This window comes from Cyprinus carpio, chromosome B21 (genome assembly GCF_018340385.1).
Source record: "Cyprinus carpio isolate SPL01 chromosome B21, ASM1834038v1, whole genome shotgun sequence".
Lineage (NCBI taxonomy): Eukaryota > Metazoa > Chordata > Actinopteri > Cypriniformes > Cyprinidae > Cyprinus > Cyprinus carpio.
This window is the reverse complement of record NC_056617.1, coordinates 19639355-19664818: the sequence shown is the minus strand read 5'-3', so window position 1 is coordinate 19664818 and position 25464 is coordinate 19639355. Positions and strand designations below refer to the sequence as shown.

The window sequence follows — 25464 nt, the reverse complement described above, 5'->3', positions numbered from 1 at the left end:
GGAAAGAACAGGACCAGTAATTTAGGTTACAAAGGTTTTATAAAGCCATCAACCATGACCAGTCCTTTTTGAATTCCTCAGTTTTGGTCTATTGAGTTGCACATGGTTCAGTGTTCACAAAAATCTAATCAAAACTGTCTCACACTAACATTAAGAAGAGCAGTCTTATTGATTGCCAACTGTTTGTATTTTTGGGACCTCATTGGAAATCATTGGTGCTGAGTGAAAAAAAAAAAAGGCATTTTTTCTACTGAAAAGACCAACTTATACTATACTGAACTTCTAGCTGATCCGTTTTCACATATCTTGGAACTCTTTATGGATCAAAATGGATCAAGGACATTTTCTAAAAAGATCTCTATTAGAATTGGATATCGTTTAGAACTTTGGAGATTTTAGAACTGTGTTATTTTATTTTTTATATATATATATATATATATATATATATATATATATTATATATATATATATATATATATATATATATATATATATATATATATATTTTTTTTTTTTTTTTTTTTTTTATTTATTTATTTTTGTGGCAAAAGCCTTTACATAAGAGAGCTGTAAGAGCTACTGTAAATGAAATGGTAGTTGACACTCACTGGTTTCAGGAAATGTTAGGGCGTGTTACTGAAATATCACCCTTGATGATGCATTTGCTGCATCTCCTGAATTTAAACTCAACGACTGAACTTCAGACAGCTCTAATTGTGCCTAGTAATTGTTGCACTCAGACGTTGTGACCCTCTCTGTTTAATTACCTCTTAAGTGGTGGTCACCCATTACTGTAGAGCCAGATGAAATCTGAAGAGGATGCCAGCTCTCTGATGAGCTTGAATAACAGATGATGTCCTGCTGGCTGATTCTTAAGACACTTCTTACAAATCTCTTTCCAGGGAATGTTTGCTTAAACATATCTCCAATGTTCAAAACAGCAGCCAAATTAAATCAATAGTTCACCCACAAATTTTAACTCAGACCTACTGTATATCAGGGGTGTATTTACAGAAGATAAGCATTTAATAACAATGTACTTATTGAGTTTATGTTGTTTCATTGTGCTTACATATGCAATTACACAGCTGACCCGAAACCTAGCATTAAAACTACACATTATCCTACCAATAGCCCTACTGTAAGTGTAAGTCTCTATTGCAAATAATATTAAAAAAGAATGACATGCAAATACAAAATTAGTAGTATTTCTGTGAACCACAAAAAAATCATGTATAACACCTGAAACACCAGAACACTATAAATATATATATATTTGATTTGTTTACTTGCATGTTAATGTGACCATTAAAGGCACAATATGTAAGATTTTTTTTTTATTATTATTAAAATATCCAAAAACCTCTAGAACAGTGTTATATATTTTGCTGACTTGTGTACTTACATTATCCCAAATATTCCTAAGAATGTTTAAATCCAGAGAAATAAGCAATTTTAACTAGTGACACGGACCGTGCCCATAGTGTCACTGTGTCTCCTGCCAGTGACGTCATAACCCCTCAATTTCCAAAACATATGGAAACACCAAATATGCTTTAATATGTTGTGCATTTTAATAGACCGGTGACGACTGCAGAACTTTCAAACGTATCTAGTATGATAAAACAGTGCTGCTTTTTCCCCCCACATATGCACGATCAGAAGGAGCGGAAGAGGTCGACTGTGGAATAATAAAAGCTCCGCTGCTTTCGTGGCGTGTGTCGCACTCGTTCAGCGGCCTCGTTTCACTTCGACGGCTTTCAGCCTCTCCCTGCTTCATTCTACTATGTTAATAAATCATTAGCTCATCCGTGAAAATGATTTCTGCCCGAGTCCCATCGGATTGCATCGGCTGTGGGGATGAAGACCACAACTCCCATGATTCCACACTCAGTCACGGCATCATCAAACTACGCTACCTGGTCTTTGTTTATTTTGAATATGCGCCATCTAGGGGCAAAAAATTAGATATTGTGCATTTAACTGTAAACATGCAAATGTGTAACTTCAGAGATATTTCAAGTGAATATTTCATGTGAAAGGGGTTTGGTTGATAAAAAAAATATTTGTGAATCCCTGCATTACATGAACAAACATTAATATACATAAAAACAACAATGACATTACACACCCAAAGACTTTCAGGGTTTGATTTTTGTTGTCAAGACTTCCAGAATCAACAGTTACCAGTATTAAGATTCTATGAAATCAGCTTCTGCACAACTCAGCTCTGTTTTTTTTTTTTTTTTTTTTTTTTGCAATTAATTATAGGTCAGTTTTCGAAGAACAGTTCCTTTAACAAACAAAAGACGTTCATATACAATTGCATTGTGGTGTCAGAAACATAACCCTCCCCACCCACACTGACTTACTGTACACCATGATGCTTATTATCTCCAAGCGTTTGACAGCCTCCTCCACTGAGAAAATGTACGTAGGATAGCAGTGGTGACGGCTATTTTAAGTTGTTTGCTGCCTCACTGTAGTGTTTCTGAGTGCACCGGATGTATAGAGCTTTCCCATGCAGGCTACGAGTCACACTCAAACTCCTATCCAGAGTAAATGGATTACAGGTTTCCTGATAGGAGACGGCTCCCTCCAGTATCCCAATAACTGCCCTGATAAAAGAATTATGAGGAGAAGCTTAGAACCTTAAGAAACCTTGCTGATCATACAAATGAACTCTCTAAATCTCAGAGACTTGATATCTTTACAAACTTTCCAGAACTTCCTTTAAGGATGGTAAGAGAAAGCTATGAAAGCCTGCCTGGTGTTGCATGGCATTTCATAATGATGTTTACAGGAAGAGAGCAACACTGAGATTGGGTTTCTCAGCATGTAAACAGAAAAATTTCATCATCACCTCTGAGGTGCATTGGACTGACATTTAACACCCTGGGCCGCAGACAGATCTCTTTTAATGATAAAGGGTTAAGCAACTTTCTAAGACTTTATTTGAGACAACATTATTTTTTAATTTTGGTGAATGGGTACACAATTTCCTAAAATAGGTGAACTGCTTTACAGCAGCAACAAATGTACATGTACAGCTATCCACTGTAATTATGACAAGGACGTGTTTACAACAGTGAATTCCTCTCATTTATTATAATGGGAGGCTCCAAACTGCGTTATTTATGCTAACTGACTTTTAAATTGATGTAAATGAATCCCAAACTGAAATATATGTACTATATGGTAAAACAAATACAATTTGCCTTTTGGGTTTTGATTTGGTCACGGGAACTAATTCAAACAATTTCAAGGAAAATCAATAGAACACAAACACACTTTACCATTCACAGAAGCAAAGCATGAATTCCAGTGCGATGCTTCATTTTTAATGGTGAAAGAGTGTGAGGTAAACACATTTTTTTCTGACGTTTGTTTTATGAAAGAACTGCAAATGTCTCATAGTATAAAAGAAACACAATGTGGGTGTTATTTATGTGATTTGTGTAATTCATAACGGAATATGGCAATACAGCGCATCCTGTTTGCTTTCACTATTTTACAAAAGTGCAATGTTTTGTTGTTATTGTGAGTGCACACAAATAAACGTAGAGTCTTTACAGACAGTCTTTACACTTTTGGGAAATAACAAGGATAGCATTGCATTTGCTGTATTTATTTATTACTTTTAATATGGAACATTTGAGTAGTTGCTGACTTTTTATTTTATTTATTTTTTTATTGGTCCTGGAACTAATACATGCCATGAAGACATTCACAAATTCTCTTCCTTAGTATATATTCCCTTTCTTATCTTTATCAAAGACATTTGCCTAGTTTGAACACCCCAGGAAGTGCTGAATATATAATTCCAGTCCTAACATTTCTATAAAGCTGAGAGGTCTGTCTGTCACTCCTGGTGAGGGATGAGGGAATGGTTTGGAAAGAGGAATAGGAAATGGAATAAGCTTATTACATAATTATCAACAGGGATGTTTTTATAGAGATGATGGAGCATATGCTGATGGGACAGGGTGCTCTAGATATTGTATGTGAAATTGCATTAAAAACTGTAAATCAATTAAACATTAACCGGTGAACATCAACCCACATAAACCAGGGTAATCCTGAGTTAAAACTTCTTCATTTTCTGTTATTCATAACTAATATGTTACCTGTCTGCTGTTTTACAATATTATTTTTACAGTTTTAAAAAGAAAATGCTTACAATTTAAGTGGGAATGGACTGAGCTTAATGGGGTTGGTTCTAAAAAAAATAACAAGGTCATTCGTTTTACAAAAAAAAAAAAAAAAAAGAAAGAAAAAGCAAATATAATATCGAACTGATGCATATGTTTTCAAATAATATTAAATTTACCTATTTTCACAACTTATTCTTTGTTGACATGATAATTCACATTTTAGTTGAATATTTCAGAACAACTTTAATTTGCAGCTGAAAAATATGGGCACATTGTATCAAAGTTTGAAATGAATAGCCCCAAAACACTGAGATTTCATGCTTTGTGTTTTAAAATGCTTATGCAAAAAGTGTCATTGCTGTTTTGAAGGTTAATGAGTTATTTGACAGCCCAAAATTAGCAGTATGCAGGTTTTTAATGACATTTTAAAAATCACATGGGCATTTTTTTTCTTTAAAGATTGTTTGAAATGGTTCATTTAAATGTTGTTTTGCTCTCATCTCTCATTATACCTGTGCTCGTCTCCTGGGTTTCCCTTATAGATCTCAGCTCCTTAACACTCATTTTTGACCTGATGTGAACTGCTGTGCTTTTAAAGTTATACATCATCAAATTTTAAAGCCAGTTAAACCCCAAAATATTTTAAAATATACCCAAAAATGCCTCCTTCCTTCTTTCTATCTTTCCTCTTTCTTTGACATTGTTATGTTTATAACTCATTAATCTTTCTTTGTATGGTTTATTTTTCAGGACTACACACTGACTATGTATTTCCAACAAGCCTGGCGAGACAAGCGTCTGTCCTATTCTGAGATTCCTCTTAACCTGACGCTGGATAACCGGGTAGCTGATCAGCTGTGGGTGCCGGACACATACTTCCTAAATGACAAGAAGTCTTTTGTACATGGTGTAACAGTGAAGAACAGAATGATCCGTCTCCATCCAGATGGCACTGTGCTTTATGGGCTCAGGTAACAATTCAAAAGCATCTATCTATCACCTAATAATATATATATATATATATATATATATATATATATATATATATAGATAGATAGATAGATAGATAGATAGATAGATAGATTCCTTCCAGTCAACTTTGCATTTAATATGCTTTGATACAGCACTCTGTGAACAGCAGCCCCTTTCAGTAATGACCTTCTGTGACTTACCCTCTTTGTGGAGGGTGTCAATGATTTTCTTCTGGACCATTGCCATGTCAGCAGTCTTTCCCGTGATTGTGGTTTCAAAGAACAAGAGATACCCGGAATTTGCACTGTAGGGATGGCCATTTAATGAAACTCAAATGTAAATATTCTAATATTTTGAGATACTGATTTTTTGACTTTCATTTACTGTAGTATTTTGCCAAAGCATCATGATACCCATTACAGAATACACAGAGCAGATGCTTTTGATTTTAAGGTAAATCAGTGCATCTAAAAGATATTTCATTTTACTTGACTTGACTTGACTTTTCAATTCGAAACAGCTATGTTCCCTACACAACACCAAACTGATTGGAATCGACAAGACTTATATATGTGATACAATAACATAATGTATATAATTAAAAGAACAAATTAATTAAGGTGAGGATTGTATCTGATATGGCTATGTGAGTTTTCTGGACAGTCCATGATGAGAAGCTTGTTATTGATTTAATTATCTTTTTAAGTCAGATAGGAAGCCAGTAGTACTTAAAAGTTGGCATAGATGCCCATGTGAACCGAGCAACACGGAGTGAAAGTTAGCTTTACTTGTAATATTGCGGTCAAAATAAATTATGGAAAGGGTTGTGGAAAATACCATACCGCCATCCAAATACATAAATAAATAAATAAATAAATAAATAAAATATATATATTTTTAGATTTCTCAAAGAATCCCTACAGTTACCAAGGTTTTCTAGCATAATTAAAACACAAATTTAAATAACCAGATAATACTGGTTATAATACTGGTTATAATACTGGTTATAATACATTATAGTTTGTTGTTGTTTACTTTCTTTTTAGGTAATACATGTTGTTTCTGTTTTTCTTTAGGGATACACAGATTTAACTAACTAACTAAATAAATAATACAATTTCATAAACCCTCAGTATTTCAAAGTCCCTGTTTGATAGATAGATAGATAGATAGATAGATAGATAGATAGATAGATAGATAGATAGATAGATAGATAGATAGATTGATTGATAGATAGATTGATTGTTTGCCAATAACAGAGAACTCTTCAGAGGTACGATATAAACACAATCGACCCAGATGACCCACAGATTTACTTTTGACATAAAAATGTTACTGTTAATGAGAAACTAATTAGGATTTATTGAAGTACTGCCTTCCCCCAAACTATTACCTACTCCAGTAAAGATCCAGCTTAATAAAGCTGCCTGGGGAAAGATGTTGGATAATTTCATAGCTCCACTCTCTGTCTCATCTCTCAGCTGGACTTCAGGATCTTTTATCACATGGTTTGTTGGATATGCACTGGTAGTTGGCATTACATAACCTCTCTTCTCGTTTCTCTGGAGCAAAGAGCAATTAGCCAATTGTTTAAGAGCATATTATTGCTGGGGCCATTTAGCTCCTCATTTATTAGAGAGCCACTGTCCAGAGCAATCTTATTTGTCACCACACTGTACAGTCTGATCAAAGGAGTTCAGCTCATTATTCTCTTTGTTGTTTTCAGATTTAGATATTTGAAGAATATCCTGTCAGGTTTTGTGTAACCTGTCATTTGCTCGAAGACCCGTCACATTTTCTCACTTACTGCTAAACTTGTGATGTAATTCACTCTAAACTATGTCATTAACACAGAATATAGCAGCGTTATGCATTTAAAATCAACAGGTATTGTACAAAACCCAATCAGATGTGATGTGCACTGATGTGAAGCGTCAACGGTGCTGTTATGAGTGACAGAAGGATATAACTTCCTGAGGAATTTCCTGTTGGGAAATTCACACACCTGAACAAACAGTGAGAAATGAAGCCAGTATACACAAGACATAAGAGCTTATGTGTAACGTGTATATTGGCTCAATCATGGGCATTTTTATTTAGACTAAGATAGGATAATGTTGCAGATAATAATCCTTGAATTCTCTCTCTTGACTAATTTTTCCCATCGAATTGCCAGTTTCTCCTGCAGTGTGTAATGCTGCACCTCCGACACGTTTAGTATGTGCTAGACAGTGTTTGTAAATTGTCCCTCAGTATCATTTCACTGCGTCTCAAGGTGATGGATACTCATGCAGGCCAGTCTCATTCGTCTTACTCAGAGGCTCTCTGCATAACAAAAGAAGAAGGAATATCAAAGTGGACATTTAAATGAGACTAAATAAATCAGCAATAATACACCTATGAATAAAGAAGTACTTCTAATCATATTTTGTATATACTGTACATATAAAGACATATATCTTTTATTTAATAATTTATTTACATGTTGAATAGGAAAAAAAAATCATGCTGAATTGGGTCTTAACGAGAGGCTGATGAATGTATTCTCATTATCATCATAAAATAACAGCAGGAATAATATATTAGGCACATAGTGTTGTGTTTATACTCAATCATGAATATTGAAGGTGAAGTAACTTCTGCATTATCATCACTGTATGAGATGACAGTCTTGAGTCTGGAAGAATCTAAATGAGAACGAATGGGGCCGCATAACTGGATCTGACCAGTGCGCATAACCTAATCTGTAGTCTTTTATTAAAAACTGACAAATATGGTAGGTGGAGGTGACATGGAACAGAATGTGCAGTAACAGTAAATTAACTAATTAACTGGCTAACTAACTTAATGCGTCTGCTGCAAATATATTATGTGTGCATGCATCAAATGACAAGATGCTCTTTCTGTGCATTGTGCAATGCGCTCCGTAAGTTTCAATGTTAGTATTGTTATTTTAGGTACAGTTTGTTTACAGAAATTGTGTGTAAAATAATAATTTTATGAATTACACAAGGCACATTTGGTATATAGTAACTACAGAATTATACTTAAAATAGGTTTATGTAGTTTTGACATACATTACTAATTTATTTGCAATGATTTGTATCGTAAAAAGCGCTATACAAATAAAACTTGAATTATTAATTAATTTGATTATTAATTTATTCATTCTGTTTTAAGCATAAAACCTAAGGAATTAACTTTTTATAAAGTAAAAAATAAAATAAAGTTTTTTTTTTTATGCTTTTGTTTGTTGTTTTGACTAGTTTAATTAGATTTATCCATACAATTAGCATGTATTATTGACCAAATAACAGTGTACATGCAGAGCAGAGAGGCAGATGTCCGAAAGATGCTCTGATTTAAGCCCTGAAGCTACAAGCACAGAAGCAAATCCCAATGCACACCTGAGCTTCACATCACTGCTGCACTTCTCTCAGAGTCAAACATCTTACAGTGCTTGGGGGGTTTGCCCCTGTTCCTCAACACCAGCTTCATCTTGAAAGAGAAGTCAGAGACATCAGCAGAAAAAAACTGGCAATTTTCTGCGTGACATTGGGGGTCAGAAGCTCCATCACCTTGAGCTTGTGAGAATGCAATCTTACGGTTAGCAGAAAAACAGTTTAACAGTGTGCTGCTAACATTTCTTCTTCTTCTTCTTCTTCTTCTTCTTCTTCTTCTTCTTCTTCTTCTTCTTTCAGAATTTTAGGTTAAACTCTTAGAAACAGTTTGATTTGATAAAGTGTTGGTGAGTCTCCAGGAACAGTGTTGGGAAACTCTGCTGTATGTAAGGGTGTGTCTTATGGCCTGTGATTATTATTATTTATTTATTTATTTTTTTCATTTTATGTTACATGCCCTCGGTTCCCTTTCAGTTGGTCACTCTTGACATAACGTTGGATGACCGATGAATTGGGATCTCGCTTAGAGAGACCAATCCACTTTGAGTGTAAACTAAATGAGCCAATGCACATCCAGCTGCCGCTGATCACAGCGTGAGTATAAGTAGGCAGCAGGTGCATATTCAGCTTTTCGTTTCGGAGCCGAGTGACCACATCATTCAGCTTCTGACTACTCTACTGAGAGAAGAAGACTGAATGAGTTCAGCGTGCTCTTTGAGAGCTCTAAATGTTGGCGGTACGGTGCTTCAGCGGTGGTGGTTTCCCGTGCCGAGTGGATTGCACACATCGGGCTGCACTACCTCCTGTTTGTGTTGCAGGCGGCCATCTCCCCTGTGCACTTCAGCACGCTAAAAGAGCTTTTCCCCTAAAAGAGCATTTACGGGTGCGTCTTTTTAAAGACGACATTGCGTGGCAAAATTGACGTTATGTCTTTGTAAAGAGTGTGGGTCTTGCTGTAGACAACGCATCACCCGGGCGTTTCTGGATGCAGTCGTTACCTGCCGCTGGGTGATGGTCACGATCGCTGCCTCATGTGCCTGGGCATTTAGCACGCTTTTAACATTTAACACGTTTGTAAATGAGTCAAGTTCTCATTGTGGGAAGATGATCACCTCGGAGTCGCAGGACAAGCTCAGTTACCTCAAAGTGGTGGAGCTCTGTTGCCTCTGCCTTTATCTAGTTCTCGTCATGGCGGCAGCCAGGCGGGGGCTACTTCAGGCAGGAGCACGAATAATCTGAAGGGAACAGTGATGGCAAACCCTCCAGGGAACCAACCCTCAGGGGACCATCACTCCTCTTGCACTCTGCAACCAGTTGAGATGCCAATTGAATGTACTGGGCCCTCTGCAAGGAGCGTACCAGCAGTATCCTTTGGCGTTCCTCCGGACAACCGGATGTCAATCACTGCATCGGAGGGTGAGCCTGAGCTTTACCTGGCTACCCATACGTCTCGCTGGTTCCCGGGGACCATCGGACTAGGCTATGCGATTCAGTTCAGTGAAGGCGGCTAATACTCCTGTCTTGCGTGCTGAGTTCTCAGTCCTACTGGTGAAAGATGCGATAGAGCTGGTCCTTCCAGCCGATATGGAGCTGGGGTTTTACAGCCCCTACTTCAATGTACCCAAGAAAGGCAGTGGGTTAAGACTGATCTTGGACCTGCATGTCTTGAACCGGGCCCTTCAACGGTTACCATTCAAGATGTGGATGCAGGAATGCATCTTCGGGTGCATCCATCCCTGAGATTGTTTGGCAGCGATCAACCCGAAGAATGCATACTTTCATGTGTTGATCCTTCCATGCCATAGACCATTGCTGCGGTTTGCGTCTGAAGGATGAGCATATCAGTATGAGCTCCTGGCCTCTGGGCAGTCCAGCTGATTTGGAGTCATTTAGGAGCCACTCAGATAGACCTGTTTGCCTCTCCAGAAACCTCTCACTGCCAGTTGTCCAAGGGAACACTCAGCATGGACACACTGGCACACAGCTGGACACGGGGCCTGCGCAAGTTTTTGATACAGTGTACTTACTGTTTACATACATATTCTGAAAAAGTCTTGCCAGATTTGCATTTGCTGCTGTTGAGGTTGAAATATGGGTAGGTAAATGTTTAGGGGATAAAACAAGTATATTATTTATGTTATAAATCTACGTCATTTTAAAAGGTAACAGAAAATAAGTACAACTGTTACTTGTCTTTGTTACCATAGTAACCCTTTTAAAAGTTTCTAATATGTACCGCTTAGGTAATAATATGTACATTTAAGGCACTAATATGCAAAGGTGTATCTTTTAATAACAACTACTACTACTACTACTACTAATAATAATCAAAATGTTGCTTGGAATTGTTTTAGATATGTTCCACAACAGACAACAGAAACTCAAAGCCAACTACCCATTTATTTAAGCTAGGGACCTTATACCAGTACTTTAAACAAAAACAATACTATCATTTAAAAGATTGACACACTCACAAGCATTCTAACTGACAGATATCTGTTTTTGAATGTTCACATACTGATACACTTCACCATAATGCATTTAATAAAATGATTTGTAAAGAAAACATGTCAGATCTGCACATTAAGACTTGAGGTAAAAATATAGACCTCATTGTCTATTATTGGTGAAAAGCAGTGTTTATTAAATTGAGAAATAATTGAAGGCTGTATGTCATTGTTTTAATTTGTTAGAAATTTGGTTAGTATTTAACTTCCAATAAATCTGTTCAATAGCATATAGTGTTTGGAGAACTGAAATTGGTTTCAAGGATCATAAAATTTTACTGGCATTGGTACTATTGAAATTTTGAGAGGGAGATGTGAGTTTAAGCACAAATGTTTAATCACTGGTTCGATTGAGTAACACTGACACGAGTGCTGTCCCTTTAAAAAGCAAGTGAGAGCCTTTGACTTCACTGACACTCTTTCCATGTAAGATCTCCAGCTATTATATGCACTCATGCTTGATTATATGAATATGCATGAGAGCATCTCCTAATTAGATTGAGATATGCTCTTTATGTATAACTAATTATAGTATAATTAGCCCTACATTAGTTGAACTATCTTGCTGAAGTAAAGAAATGCATCATTAAAATTATATGATCAGTTATCAAGTGCCTCATAGATCTGTATTAACAGTACCGGAAGTTTCTGCTCAAGTTCATTGAGTTCGCTTGCTTTTCTATTATTTGAGGTCAAATGCACAATTTGTGACAAAATTATAATAATAATGATAATAAAAGCTTAGGATAATAAGCTTCTGAAGTACAGTAAGCTTGGGCACACCAGTAAGAAGTCTTAATAATTTACTTACCGCCTTGTTTACTAGATAGTCGGTATGCCATTATATATATATAATCTACACTGTTAATTAAAGATTGTTTGACTTTGGCATGTTGTGGCCCTGCAGTAAAACAGATGGCTTTGTTGTCTAAGGGGCTTTTCATTAAAAATAAAAATAAATAAATATCAGAATGATGCAGTGACAATTAATATCTCATTAAAGCCTGCATTAATTCAGTAGCATAGAAAGTGTCCACTTTCAAGCCTTTTATTTCTGTCTGAAGTTTTTCTAAACATTTTCTGAATCTAATGCTCATTTGATTCCACCTTTGAAACCTGCCATTAAACAGCCTATTCTAGTTCTTTTTAAAAACTTTAACATGTGAAACACAAACAATTCACCAAACAGCATGACAGTAGACAAAAGGTTTTGGCCAACAGAAAAGACAGTGTTGTTTTTTTTTTTTTGTTGTTGCTGTTATTAAAATATTATTGTTTTTTTGAGAGTTTTTTGATGTGTGTTTTTAATATAAATGTGTAGAAAATTTTTTGTGAACTTGCCCTGGTCTTAGTTCATTTATGCAATCATACTGCTGTAAGAGTTTCAAGTTTGCCATAATTATCAAACAACATCATAGATCAGCTGAAATGACGTTTCCTCTGAAATATAGATTTGATGGTTTGAAAACCATCTGTTGCTGCAAGCTTTTTCATTTGCAATGTTTATATCACATTACAGGTCATTTATATTCTGCAGTGCAGCAGTCTCCTGCAACGCACTGATTAAGTGATTTTGTAGGTAACACTTTTTTATATTCTACTTTGCAATTACATGTCAACTAGCAGTCATTAGAGTTTAATATTTACTGTGTATATATTTACCGGTTTAAGCAGACATATATTCTCACTCATTCATTCATTCAGTCATTATTTATTTATTTTAATTTTTATTTATTTATTTATTGCCGGGCATCTGGTGTGCCTGGTGTTTCTTCACCTTGAAAGCTTCTGTACACTTGAGCTAAGGGCATTGTCATCTTGTTATCTCCCTGTACTTTAAGTGTGGCAAATATCTTTTCTTTATATCTGATCTTTTGTGTTTATACCTCTACTCAATCTTGTACTCTTCTGAACTTTCCCATCTGTATATGAGCAATATCACACGAGCAGGAGTGTGATATGGCTCTATATCAGGACAGCTCACAGTCATGTCAGTACAGAGCCATATCCATCTCCTGCTCATGTCATATTGCATTTGTACGTTCCACAGAATAAGTTTTTAAATAACCAAAAAGCTCTCTAGTGTAACTATTGTACCTTCTTCCACCGTATCTGCTGTTGATTTCTTACACCCGCTTGTCACAGAGAATGAAGGAGGTAAAACGGTTCTGAAATTTCTATTCACTCTGGTGTTCATTTTCTATCCACTATGGTGTTAAAGAATAATTTTCAGATTTTCAGGACACAGTCAGTGGAGTACTCCTGCATTTCTGGACTATTCAGCAAAACTATGCTGTTTCAATAAATGATCAATTTAACATAGTTTCATGAACTGAGCTTCATCACTTAACTGTCTGGCATATGTTTACATGGAATACAATTCCAGTTAAACTCCTGGCAATCACAATAGTACGACCCAGTTAAAAGGCTAGTATAATTATATCATGGCTGCATCTGGAATCAAAAACTAGGTACTTTCTGAATAAGTAAGAGACTTAAAAGTATGCTCTGTATAAATGAATATGTGTAGTATGAAGGTAATCTGGATGTGCAACATGCGCCACTATATTTGCATGCACATTTATAACACATTTATAATACGATTATAATGCGATTTTGGAAATATTGTGATTCAACTTTTTTTTTAGAAAATATTACTTTAACCAAACTATTACAACAATCAAAGCATACTATGCAATTCAATCATTCATAATTGGAGTAACCATAATTAAACTATGTGGCATACACAGATTTTTGTATTTAGAAATGTGTTTTGCATTTGACATAAACGCATTAAAACAACGGCCAGTGAGTTCATCATTTGTGCTTTCCTTGTAAATAAAAGGTCGAACTGACAACGACGGACTGAGGGAACACATTCTTAAAGAAAATATGCTGTTGATGTTTGAGCTGCTTATTTTCAAAATTATGTGGCGCATTATGTAGTAATGCACAATGCATAAATGGCCAAGAAATCCAACCAGCTGCAAACCACAGAGGACCATACGTGTCCCCTATTATTACTGTTATCACCGCATCCTTACTAACAAAATTGGTGCCGTTACAAGATTCTCAATCTTGGCTAAAATCGTCATTCAGGTAAACAGTACCGAGTCAGCTCTGTATATTTTGAGGCACTTTATTTAAGGCGAAGCACTTACTCTGCTGATGGAGGAAAGTCTTCACTTATATGTCAAGTTGTCTAAGTAGTCTCTACCGCACTCTTACCTTGAAACTCTCACTAACACCATTTGCTACCTTAGCAACAGCTGCCAGCCCTGCTAGCAAATTTAGCAATCTGAACAAGTTCTCCCTGAGGAATTCATATCATTCTTTTCCCTCTTCTTTGTTCTCGCAGAGGCTTGCCAGTCGACTAGCACACCCAGGGCCCTTATTCTGCTTGAGCGATTTTGGCAGGTTATAACTTTGAAAGGTGAAAGAGTGCAGCCCTAGACAAGGCCAGCTGTCTCTCATTGCTGTTCCCTTCCAAAATAAATGTAATATTAATTATCTCACCAACCAAAGCCAACACAGGCTTTATTAAAAACGAATAGCTTTTCAATATTAATAAGCAGACCCCAGGAGCCTTTGTAACTCAGAAGAAAGGTGTTTTGCAAAATCTCTTTCTTCCTATGGTCACTTTGACTGGCATGAAGTGGTGGCCAGAATCATTAGAACACTAGTATGTTCAGCAGTTATTTCTATCTTTTGCTGTAGTGTGTCAGTTCTTTAGCTGGTTGAAATACTAGTGTTCTAATAATTTCTGATGATGTTGGGGTAATTATTTGTGTTTCTTCAGAGTTAAGCCTTGAGCGTGAGTTTATTATTTTGTTTAGAAAGCCTGTACCATGATCTGACCCGTTCTGTGCTCTTTTTCTCATATTCATCAGCATTTTTTTAATGAAACCTTGTTATTAAAGGAAGCGATACACAAACGCTCTAGTAGAATCTGAAGCTAAGTCTCTGTTAGAAGCACCTGCACTATTACCAATGCGAAATACTGTAACATATACATCAAAGAAGATATTAATACCCCTTTTGCATGCCCTCTTTTCTTTGGTATTCCCACTTGCTATGGGAACCACAGCTACGACACGAAGGCAAGGTGATTCTGGTATGACTTGAAACTAGGACACAGATTTTCGCTCATCTTGCACCGACCTCCGCAGTGAATGTTTGCAGCACCGTGAACACCTTCTCTGAGTTCAAACACTCTCTACTGATCATTTCAAATGCTTTCGGTTTTGAAGAGGAAAACAGGGACAATTCAATTCACTAAAAGCTTTTTAGACTTGACATTGCAGTCATAGATCTAAAAGGAAGTGTAGCGAGTTGGTGATATTAACTTTCATTCTTTACACAGCTATAAATAAAGCACATCATAGTAGTCTAAAAATGGCAGTCTCTGTTTTGTAGCAGCAGCAGCAAGTGCCAGTGAACCCATACATTTTGGAGATCAACAGCAATATTTCCCTCACAGAATATCATGTTTACTCTGGAATATGTGATATACAGTATGATTGATTTTATCCACCAGTAATTAACTGGATCTGTAAAGCTGTTAGTGAAGAGATAACATTTACATGTGATTGTTGATTTCAAAAAAGTATTTTTGAAGCTAGATATATTTTATTTATCTTTGGGCATATAAAACCCTTTGTTGTGCTAATGCACCTAATTTGAATTGCATTTTTTAAATTTTGCAGTTATAATAAATTTATATATTTTGCAGAAACATGCACACTTTTTATCATGTTGTTGTTTGTGTGGTGGTTATTTTATTATATATACTGTATTATATAGGTTTTGTGGTACTAAATTATATTTATGCAATAGCACTAATCTGATCCATTAAGCTGTGATAAATGTTGAATGTTTCAAATATGTTTATTTTTTTCTTATACCACTGATGAAACTTGTTTAAATATTGGGGCACACTTTATTTTAAGCTCCAGTTCTCGATATTAATAAATCATATAGGAGTTTTGCCTCAGTAAACTACTAATTCTCTGCTTATTAATAGTTAGTAAGGTAGTTGTTAAATTTAGGGATGTAGAACATTGTCATGCAGAATATGTGCTTTATAAATACTAATAAACAGCTATTATGTTAGCAATAGGTATACTAAGAAACAACTAGTTCATAGTGAGAATTGGTCCCTATATTAAAGTGTTACCATATATTGCATTTATGTATTATTCATATACGTTGGTGTGTTTTTGGGGCGATGGGGAAAGTGTTCAGGAAACCGGTTTTAAAAATTATTTTATACACTTTGCCTTGAAAATACATTACATGAATAAAATATGATGAAAAAAGACAAAGGAATGTGAAAGAGTATTGTATGTTGGAAATAAATTACTCTGGCATGGACATGAATTTCTAATGCTAGAGAAATAGTTGCTTATGTGTGCTCTGTGTGCGCAGGATTACGACCACAGCTGCCTGCATGATGGACTTGCGCAGATACCCGCTTGATGAGCAGAACTGCACGCTGGAAATTGAGAGCTGTGAGTGTCCCACAAGACTTTTTTCCTTTCTTTCTCTGCATCAATTTTTCATATTCATATGACATAATGCATTTTATGTATAGTGCTTTTTTCAGATGTTATTATATTCCATCCTTATGCTACAATGATTCAAATTATTTTCCCACCGTATTCTACACTCCATAGCCCATAATAATAAACAAAAATCCCAGGATTGTAAGAACTTTGCAAATAGATACACTAAAAAAAAAAAAAAAAAAAAAAATACTGCTAAATTTATGGTAAAATCTGGCAGCTGTGGTTTTTAGCAACATTTCAGGGTTTACAGATTTAAATTAAATTTGCACTTAAAAATATTGTATTTCAATATTAGTATAATATTGTATAATTGTTGTATTTTAGTTATAATATTGATAATAATTGTAATAAAATTTTAATAATATTATGTTTATAGACATGTAATGAAATTTGAAATAAATAATTAATTTAACAACATTAGATGTGACATACAACCCTAATAAACATAACTGATAAGAAGAAACATAGTAATTAAAAAAAAAAAAAAAAAAAAAAGAACAAGAAAACATCACATTTAAAATGCAACGAAGGGAATTCTGTGAAGGTCAATTTTTTTAAACTGTAAATTATACATTTGGTATTTGGTAATACTTTGTTTTGATAGTCTACTTTAGAAATTCTACTAAGAGTAAGTAACTTTGCAACTACGTGTCAACTAGCAGTCATTAGAGTTTTAGTAGTCTGTCTTCTTAATATCTTCTAACACTTTATTTTAATGGGTCCACAACATACAACATACTGACAATAAGAAACGCTGCAAGTATATGTCAACATATTCTACCAACCCTAAACCTAAGAGTCTACTCTGAGAGCTAGTAGACATGTAGTTGCTAATTAATCAGAATTAGTTTACATGCAGTTGCTTATACAGTAGTTAGAATAATGTCTAAAGTGTAACCTGGTATTTTACCGTAAAATTACATGAAATGTCTATTACAGTTTTTCACCGTATATAGTATACCGTTAACCATTTAAAATGTTTTTGCTGTAGCATTTTCACAGTTTTTAATCATTAAAATCACAATATTTTTTTTACAGTGTAGGTCGGGGGTTGGGGGACAGAAATATCACATTGCATAAGTATTCAGACCCTGAACTCAGTACTTAGCTGAAGCACCTTCAGCAGTGATTACTGTCTTGCATAAGTATTCTGATGATGTACTCTGTGCTTAGTTTATGCAGATCCTCTCAAGCTCTGTCGAGTTGAGTGGGACCATTGGGGGACAGCATTTTTCAGATGTCTGCAAAGATGTTTAATTGGGTTCAAGTTTAGGCTCTGGTTGGGCCACTCAAGAACATTCAAAGAGTCGACACTAAGCCACTTGCATTATCTTGACTGTGTGTTTAGTTTGAGTTCAGAGTGCTCTGGGCCATGTTTCCATTAAGGTTTTTTTGTGCCCTTCCCTAAATCTGTGCCTCTGTCTCTGAGCTGTGCAGGGCAGTTCCTTAGACTTGGTTTTTGCTCTGATCTGCATTTTCGGCTGTTAGACCTTGTGTAGCCTTTTATGTTTATTCATCTGAATTTTCTGCAGATGGACTCTGGTCAAAGTGTAAAAACATCTAAAAGATGATCCAGAGTAATGGAATGCAACCTAATTTCTTACAAAATTCAAGTTTCATAGCAATGTGATGTTTTTTTTTTTTTTTTTTGCATTATCTCTTTTTATTTCTATCTGTATCTCTTCTTTTTAATAAATTTGCAAAGTCATCTCAGATCTGTTTTTTGCTTTATCATTATGGGTTATGAGGTGTAGATTGGTATAAAACAATGTTAGTGTTTTTGCATGAGTTTGCAACAAACTAAAATGTGAAAAAAAGAGTGTTTGGATACTTTAGCAAGGCACTGCATACATAGCCTTGTCTGAACAGGATTACATTAACTGACATTACATGTTGGGTCAGGTTTGACATCACTGTCAATGACAATGGCTTTTGCATGTGTGCACTTAATTTAAGAAAAAGAGTGAGCATACAGTATAACCCTTATTTTATCACATTTACATTGCCTACCAGTTAAATTCAGAATTGATTACAAGGTTGTGACTATTTTAGTCAGCCTTGCACAGTCTGGCTCCAGTTTACACCTCAGACCTTATTTGTCCATACTTCCCCTGAAGATCTCTTAGATCATCCTCAAACTAGTAACCGTCCCATTGTCCTGCTTAAAATCTATCGGTGACAAAGCCTTTTCTGTATTAGCCCCTAAGCTGTGGAATTCATTACTTCAACCTATTAGGTTATCCTCCTCTTCATCTGCATTTAAATAATCTTTTAAAATGTATCTTTTGTCAAGCCTATTCATATTTTTAGATATGTTAGTCTTAGTGAGTTAAATTCTTAGTCTTTATTTTTTATTAAATTTTATCGTTCAAGTTGTTGGTTTAATTTTTTAAACTCTGTATTTTTTATTTTGTATGACCGTCTTCTTTTTATTATGTTATTGTGAAGAACCTTGGTCAGCATTTATGTTGTTTTGCTATATAAATAAGACCTCTTGACCTCTTGAGTTTTGAGTATATTTCAAACAAGTCAACTGCAGCCATCGTTTTAATTTGGAGTCATGACCAATTCAGACTGAATTCTAAGGGTTTTTTGAGAACAAGAAACACTCTGAGAGCACAGTGTGTGTGTGTAGAGAGAGATCCAGCCGCACTCCACCATTACCTTAATTAGGATGACCTTCATCTCCATAAAGTCAGGAGATAAAGAGAGCCAGTCAGCATTCGTGCCACACAGCGCCATGAGCAGAAAAGGCCTAATCAAATCTAATTGCGACTATATATGTGGTGTGTGCTGGGAGAGAGCAGAGATCCAGCAGGAATCCTCCAGCTTCCACCGATATGTACGGCACACTGCCCGCTGCCTTTAAAGCAGAGAGACGGAAAGCTAAGAGCTGGAGGAGATCAGGAGAGGGCACTTGTGTACACTTGCTAATTGTGCTCTTGTGAACTCCAACACGCTTGCTGCACTGTAGAGAACAGCTAATGCTTAATGCTAAGACAAAGAGAAAATGCACAAATCCTGCCATGTTTCATATTGGGCTCATAATGTAATGTCAAAGTTAGCGGTTTCTCAGCTAAGAAACATTTTTCTTTCTTTCTTTCTTTCTTTTAATTGTGAAATGGCACTCTGTATTGACAGCCTGTCAGCGAGCATAATGTGTCCATAACCTCAAATCCTTGGAGAATCCCGTGAACTTTTATCTAATTGGTTTTGCCGTTTTCTTTCCCAAGCTCTGTCCAAGTTTCTCACAAGTTTCACTTTCTTTCAAGTTGACTCCGCAGAGGATTGAGAGAACACAGAGTGTGCTGAGAGCACCAGCTGTACTCCAGCATCACCTATAGCCAAGCCGAGGTCACAGGTTCATTTCCCAGCGAGCACATATTGATGAATGTATACTGAATGCACTACAAGGCTATTTGCAAAAATGGTTAGTAAGGTCAGATGGTCAGGTCATCCTCTGAAGGGACTCATAATACACACAAGACGGACTGAGCTAGCTGAATCATACTCGAGTTTGTGCTACGCAACTTTCAGATTGTGCAGGTTTGTTTTACTGCAAACTTGTACCACAATGAGTCTGAACCGTTTTCCAGGCTATAGTGGCATGCATAATGTCTCCTCATTTTTATTGTTTTGACAAATCACTACATTTTTGGGTTTATTTGCACTTAATATAAGTCTCTGCTTTCTAATATATATATATATATATATATATATATATATATATATATATATATATAGCATTTTATTCCCAGCCATTAAAATGGTGGCTGTCATTGCAACTTGTTTTGGAAAAAACAGCCTCTAAATAACTCGAACAATTTTGAGTCAAATCAGATTAGGAGATTCATTTAAACTTACATTAAATAATTAGGACATCAATAACAGGTTAAGTAAGAATATAATACATTCAGAATATAGTATGCATATTTAGCAATTTTTAGTGATATGCTCTCCTCAAAGGTTTATATTTATTTATTTATTTATTTATTTATTTATTTATTTATTTATTTATTTATTTATTATTAATTAATATTATTATTATTATTTTAATTTATCTAACTAATGAGCTATGGATATTGAATGAGTTTCCTGAGTTAAATTAGGTGACATGTATTGTCAGATTTTATTTATTTTTATTTTTTTCTTAGATTATTCAATGAATATTGGGTGTTTTTTTATATATATATAAAAATAAATATAAAAATAAATATTTAAACCGACTAGTTGGTGAAAAAATATCACGTAGAGGATGATCATTCTGTAATATAAATGCAAGTTGCACGTTTTTACTTATAACCACCCTTCTCCAGAAACGTAAGATTAAATGTACCACATGTGAGTTAGCACTTAGCGGGTGTGCTACAAATCAACAAGCATAACTTTCTATTACAGTTAATTTTCTTAGTTTTATGAGTGTACTTATTACTTTTGCAAGAACGGGAATTATAATAGTAACGTTTGCTGTAGTACTGTGATCTTGTTCCAAATAACTGCTGCTTAACAGCATATACAATTCTGACAAAGTGTGACTGACAGCTTTATATTTTGGTGAAATGGTCTGTACTTGTGTAAGCAGGCAGTTGTTGGCCAGATTAAGTTACAGTGTGGACCAGATTTCATGCTGATAGTGAGATGAATTGGCCAGTGGATTGATGGCAGTCCAGGTACATCGTTACAGACACCAGGTGCATTCATGGAGATACTCAAAAACAAGAAATAAAATGCTAAAAATTTCTGACAGCTGTGAGAAGGTTAAGATCAGGTATGTCTGTCAGTGGTGTGGTGTTGTGTCACGAGGCTGTCATTGGGCTCAGACGTGGATGACACTGATTTGATGGGCGGCAGATCCACCGCTCCTGTTAAACTGTGTAGGAAAGACATTGTGCTAGGGTTAGAGCAACAGCTAATGCAACTAGCTTGTTCTAACAAGCGGCTGGAAATCTAGGCTATTTAATTTCAGAGGCAAATTTATTTTTTTTGATTTTTATTGAAGTGTAGTGTTTTTAATTCATGATGGTTATTGTTGAGATTTTTTTTTTTTTTTTTTGATTTTCTGGCAAATTCTGCTGCTAAATTTCACAATTACAAATAAATGTCAAGTAACAAACTGAATTAAATGTTAAAAATTTTTTTGTTGTAAAACATACAGCTTTACTTGCAGCTTCAAAAGAAAGAATGATAAACAGAAGAATACTTAACATACAGCTTTACTTGCAGCTTCAAAAGAAAGAATGATAAACAGAAGAATACTTCAAAAGCACATTATTAATGTCTTATTCTGCATGATCATATTTTATGATCTGTAATCCGATCCTATTGTAACAAATTATTGAGCAGCAAATTTTCTTGAGGCAAAATATAGTTAATAGTTAGCTGACCCTTCTCAAATTTCATGTTTAAATGTACAAATATGCAGTATACTTTATGTCAATCTAATGTACTACAAACGGTATGGGTAATTTAATACTTCTTGTGAAATTTTGAAGTGTACTTTAAGAGTACCTTGAAAACAGGATTGTAACTTTTATTACCTTTGTAAATATTTCAGTGCTTGTACATAAGTCTGATGAAACTAGTTATATACTTCAAAGTTATAAACACTTTTAAGAAAATCAAATAAACTCCATCTTCCAATCAAAATAAAATAACAGCTTCTCACAAACGATCAAATTCATAAAATACAAAATAAAATAAAATTTTAAAATGAAAACTAAAAAAAAATAAAAATAAAATAAAATAAGCAAACATAATGTTAAATAAATATGATGAAACTACAAAAAATAAATAATAAAATAAAATAAAATAAATAATAAAATAAAATAAAAACAGGAGTATGAAACTGCTGACATGAATATGTCATGAATATGTAATAAGGCAGGCGCTGGGACAATTTATGATTTTTTCTCTGTAGCTAAGCAATTTGTTATAACATTTTACCAACTTTACTCAACTATAGAACAGCAGAATCCTTAGCATCTGGGAATTTTCCCCTGGCTTAAAAATGATTTAAATTGAGAATTACATGCTTTGCTCATTTCAGTTTACATCACTCGGAAACAGGGAAATCACCTCAAAAAGGCATGAACTGCCTTATAATAAGTGTAAACAGAAACCCAAAAAATGCAGCTTACACATTTTTCCTTCAGCCCTAATTGGACAAACGAGGTGCTGGTTGGAAAAAGTGCACTTGTTATTGTAGGTCACAATAAATAGATGGATGAGATTACGCTTTCTGTGTTTCCAGGAATTTCAGTGCAGCTCTTACTTCATCACAGCCCACCAACTCACCCCAACTTTTCACTGGGCTGCCAGATCGCTGTTGGCTGCTCTGTCTATGTCTTGAGAAAATGTCATGCATTGAGAAATGAACTGCGACTTGGCCCTTAGTAGAGCTGCAAAACGAATATCTGCCACGACGTATAACCAGACTAAACATGACTCTAATAAAGGTGCAATAACAAAGATGCAGCTGCACAAATCCATTCATCTCTTCATTAGGTCACAGTAGAGATGCAGAAACTATTGCAGCATTGGTGTTTGAAGTCAGTGCTGAGACCTTCAGTGACGCACAATCCATGCTCAACTAGACAACAACAAACACCTAATATTAGGAGTGGGAGTCTTTCTGCACCTTACGATTCGATTCAAATCAATGCTTTAGGTTATGATTTGATAAAAAATCAATGCCTGATCGATTTTGATTCATGCATAGATTTAATTTTAGTTATCTGTTTTGTGTTACTTTTGCTATTTGAGTGCAGGAGACTCACTGAATTAAGCATAAACCTTGAAATGCATTGTTTTGTATTCCCATTTTTGTCAGTCCAGTATTATAAAGCAAATACAGTTTAAGCTGACTGCGATCACAAGGGAAGGCAGCCCTGAGATAAATAGAAAACTACTTAGTTCATGAATAAAATTCCTTGATACAACAATCACTGTATAGTCTTCACTGTATAAATTACATATAAATTGATTCATAATAAAGATACAAAGGTGATTCAATCAAAAGTAGTGAGTGTTTTACTTCTAAATATTAATATAAAAGACAGCATTAGACAAAACATATTAATTTTAGTAAATTAATAACTTCCTTTTAACTATACACACACACACACACACACACACACACACACACACACACACACACACACACACACACACACACACACATATTGCGAGTAGAATGGCTGCCAAAGTTAACAGGTTCATGTTTACTTATTTTTAACACAATTAATGCATTCATTCAACTGTTACTTTCTATTCTGTGTGATGTTTAATGAGTAAAATTGAGCACCAGCACACACACAAACACTGTTCATCAGAGAACAACAAACAAGGCTGCAAAGCCCATTTCTTTATACCTTCTAATGGAGAAAACAAACAAACAAACAAACAAACAACTTATTTTTAAATGGACACAACATTTATGAAATTTCATCATTGAATAAAACACACTTGTAATTGAAAGGCCAGCAGTGGACTGCTTCAGGCTAATGGCAAAAATGTGTTATCTTTATTACTTAAAAATTAGTATTCAGTAAGGGAATCTACTACATTTAATATATATATTTATTAATAAAGAAAAATTATAAAGCTTGAATGATAAGGCAGTATAAATACCATTATGCATTGCAGGCTAAACTGAAATTAACTTGAAATTTAATATGAGATACATGCGCTTTGTGGTGTTTACACTGAAGATGTTTCGGTTGAGGGATCAATATGAAGTGTGTGAAGTGTCATTCTGCCAGGAGCTGATCGTTACTCAGACTGATGGCAGACCAGCAGCACCGAGGCCAGACAAGAGACAGACAGGTTAAGCTCCTCACTGAGAACTGCTGCCTCTCTGTTCATTTGTGCTTGTCTGCAGATATCAGCTTAATTGGAGACAATGTTGGGTAAAGAGCGTCCCGGCAAACTCATCTTATTACAAGCCTTATTGTTGTCAAGTTTGATATAAATAAATCAAGCATCTACACAGAGCACCAGAGGTAGTAAAAGCATGTGCATGGTTGTGTACTGACCTGTTAAAAGAACAGTTTGGAGAAATTTAGCATTGGAGAAAGCGTTATTATGTGTTATGAACTGGTATTTTGGCCGGAAACAATGGTTTGAAGATGGATTTGTTTCTTACAAACATGCAGCTTTGGCCTCACAAGACATTTACTGAAGGATTGGAGAGCTGTGGATTACTTGTGGATTATTGTGATGTTTTTATCAGCTGTCTGGACTCTCATTCTGACGGCACCCATTCACTGCAGTATTGTTTGCATCCGTTATGGAATAACCTATGCTCAAAAAACTGCATCTTGGTAGTATAAAACAGCATGGTTTTGTAGCATACAGTGTCACAAATTCACACATACAGGACCAATTCTCACGGTTAACTAGCTGTTTATTAGCATGCATTTTTTTATTATTATTATTGGTATTTATAAAGCACATTTTAATGTCTTATTATGCATGACCATAGATCCCGTAATCTGCCCCACACCTACTATTAATAAGCAGCAAATTAGGAGTTTTTTGATGGAAAGCTCAGAGTTAATAGTGAATGTGTTCCCTATTCTAAAAAAAAAGCTTGAAAGCAATCAATGGTTGTAATCAGGCCTCAAATTAAATCTTTTTATATATGTCTGAAATTGTACAATCAGTGTCATTTTTCCACATTGTTTGATGACTGGTTGAGTGCACTTTAAATTATGCTTATTTAGCCATGCTTATTATATAGAATGTATTGCACATGAGATTGTTTGAGTTGTAAGAAGAAAGCAGCTGCAGAGTGTCGAGGTTGATCTTAATATTTTTGTTATACAAAACAACAAATAGGGAATAAGGAAAGCATGTCTTTTCC

The 25464-nt window shown here is 35.1% G+C and overlaps 1 protein-coding gene across 2 annotated transcripts in view; it reads left to right on the top strand.

Annotated features, from left to right (window-relative positions):
- The window catches only part of LOC109086805 (gamma-aminobutyric acid receptor subunit beta-2), a 78425-nt gene that overhangs the window by 28889 nt on the left and 24072 nt on the right, over window positions 1–25464 (top strand). For both annotated transcript variants that reach the window (XM_042747924.1, XM_042747922.1), the window contains exons 4-5: window positions 4905–5125; window positions 16462–16544. In XM_042747924.1, the coding sequence (XP_042603858.1) occupies window positions 4905–5125; window positions 16462–16544 (304 nt within the window). The remainder of the gene's footprint in view (window positions 1–4904; window positions 5126–16461; window positions 16545–25464) is intronic.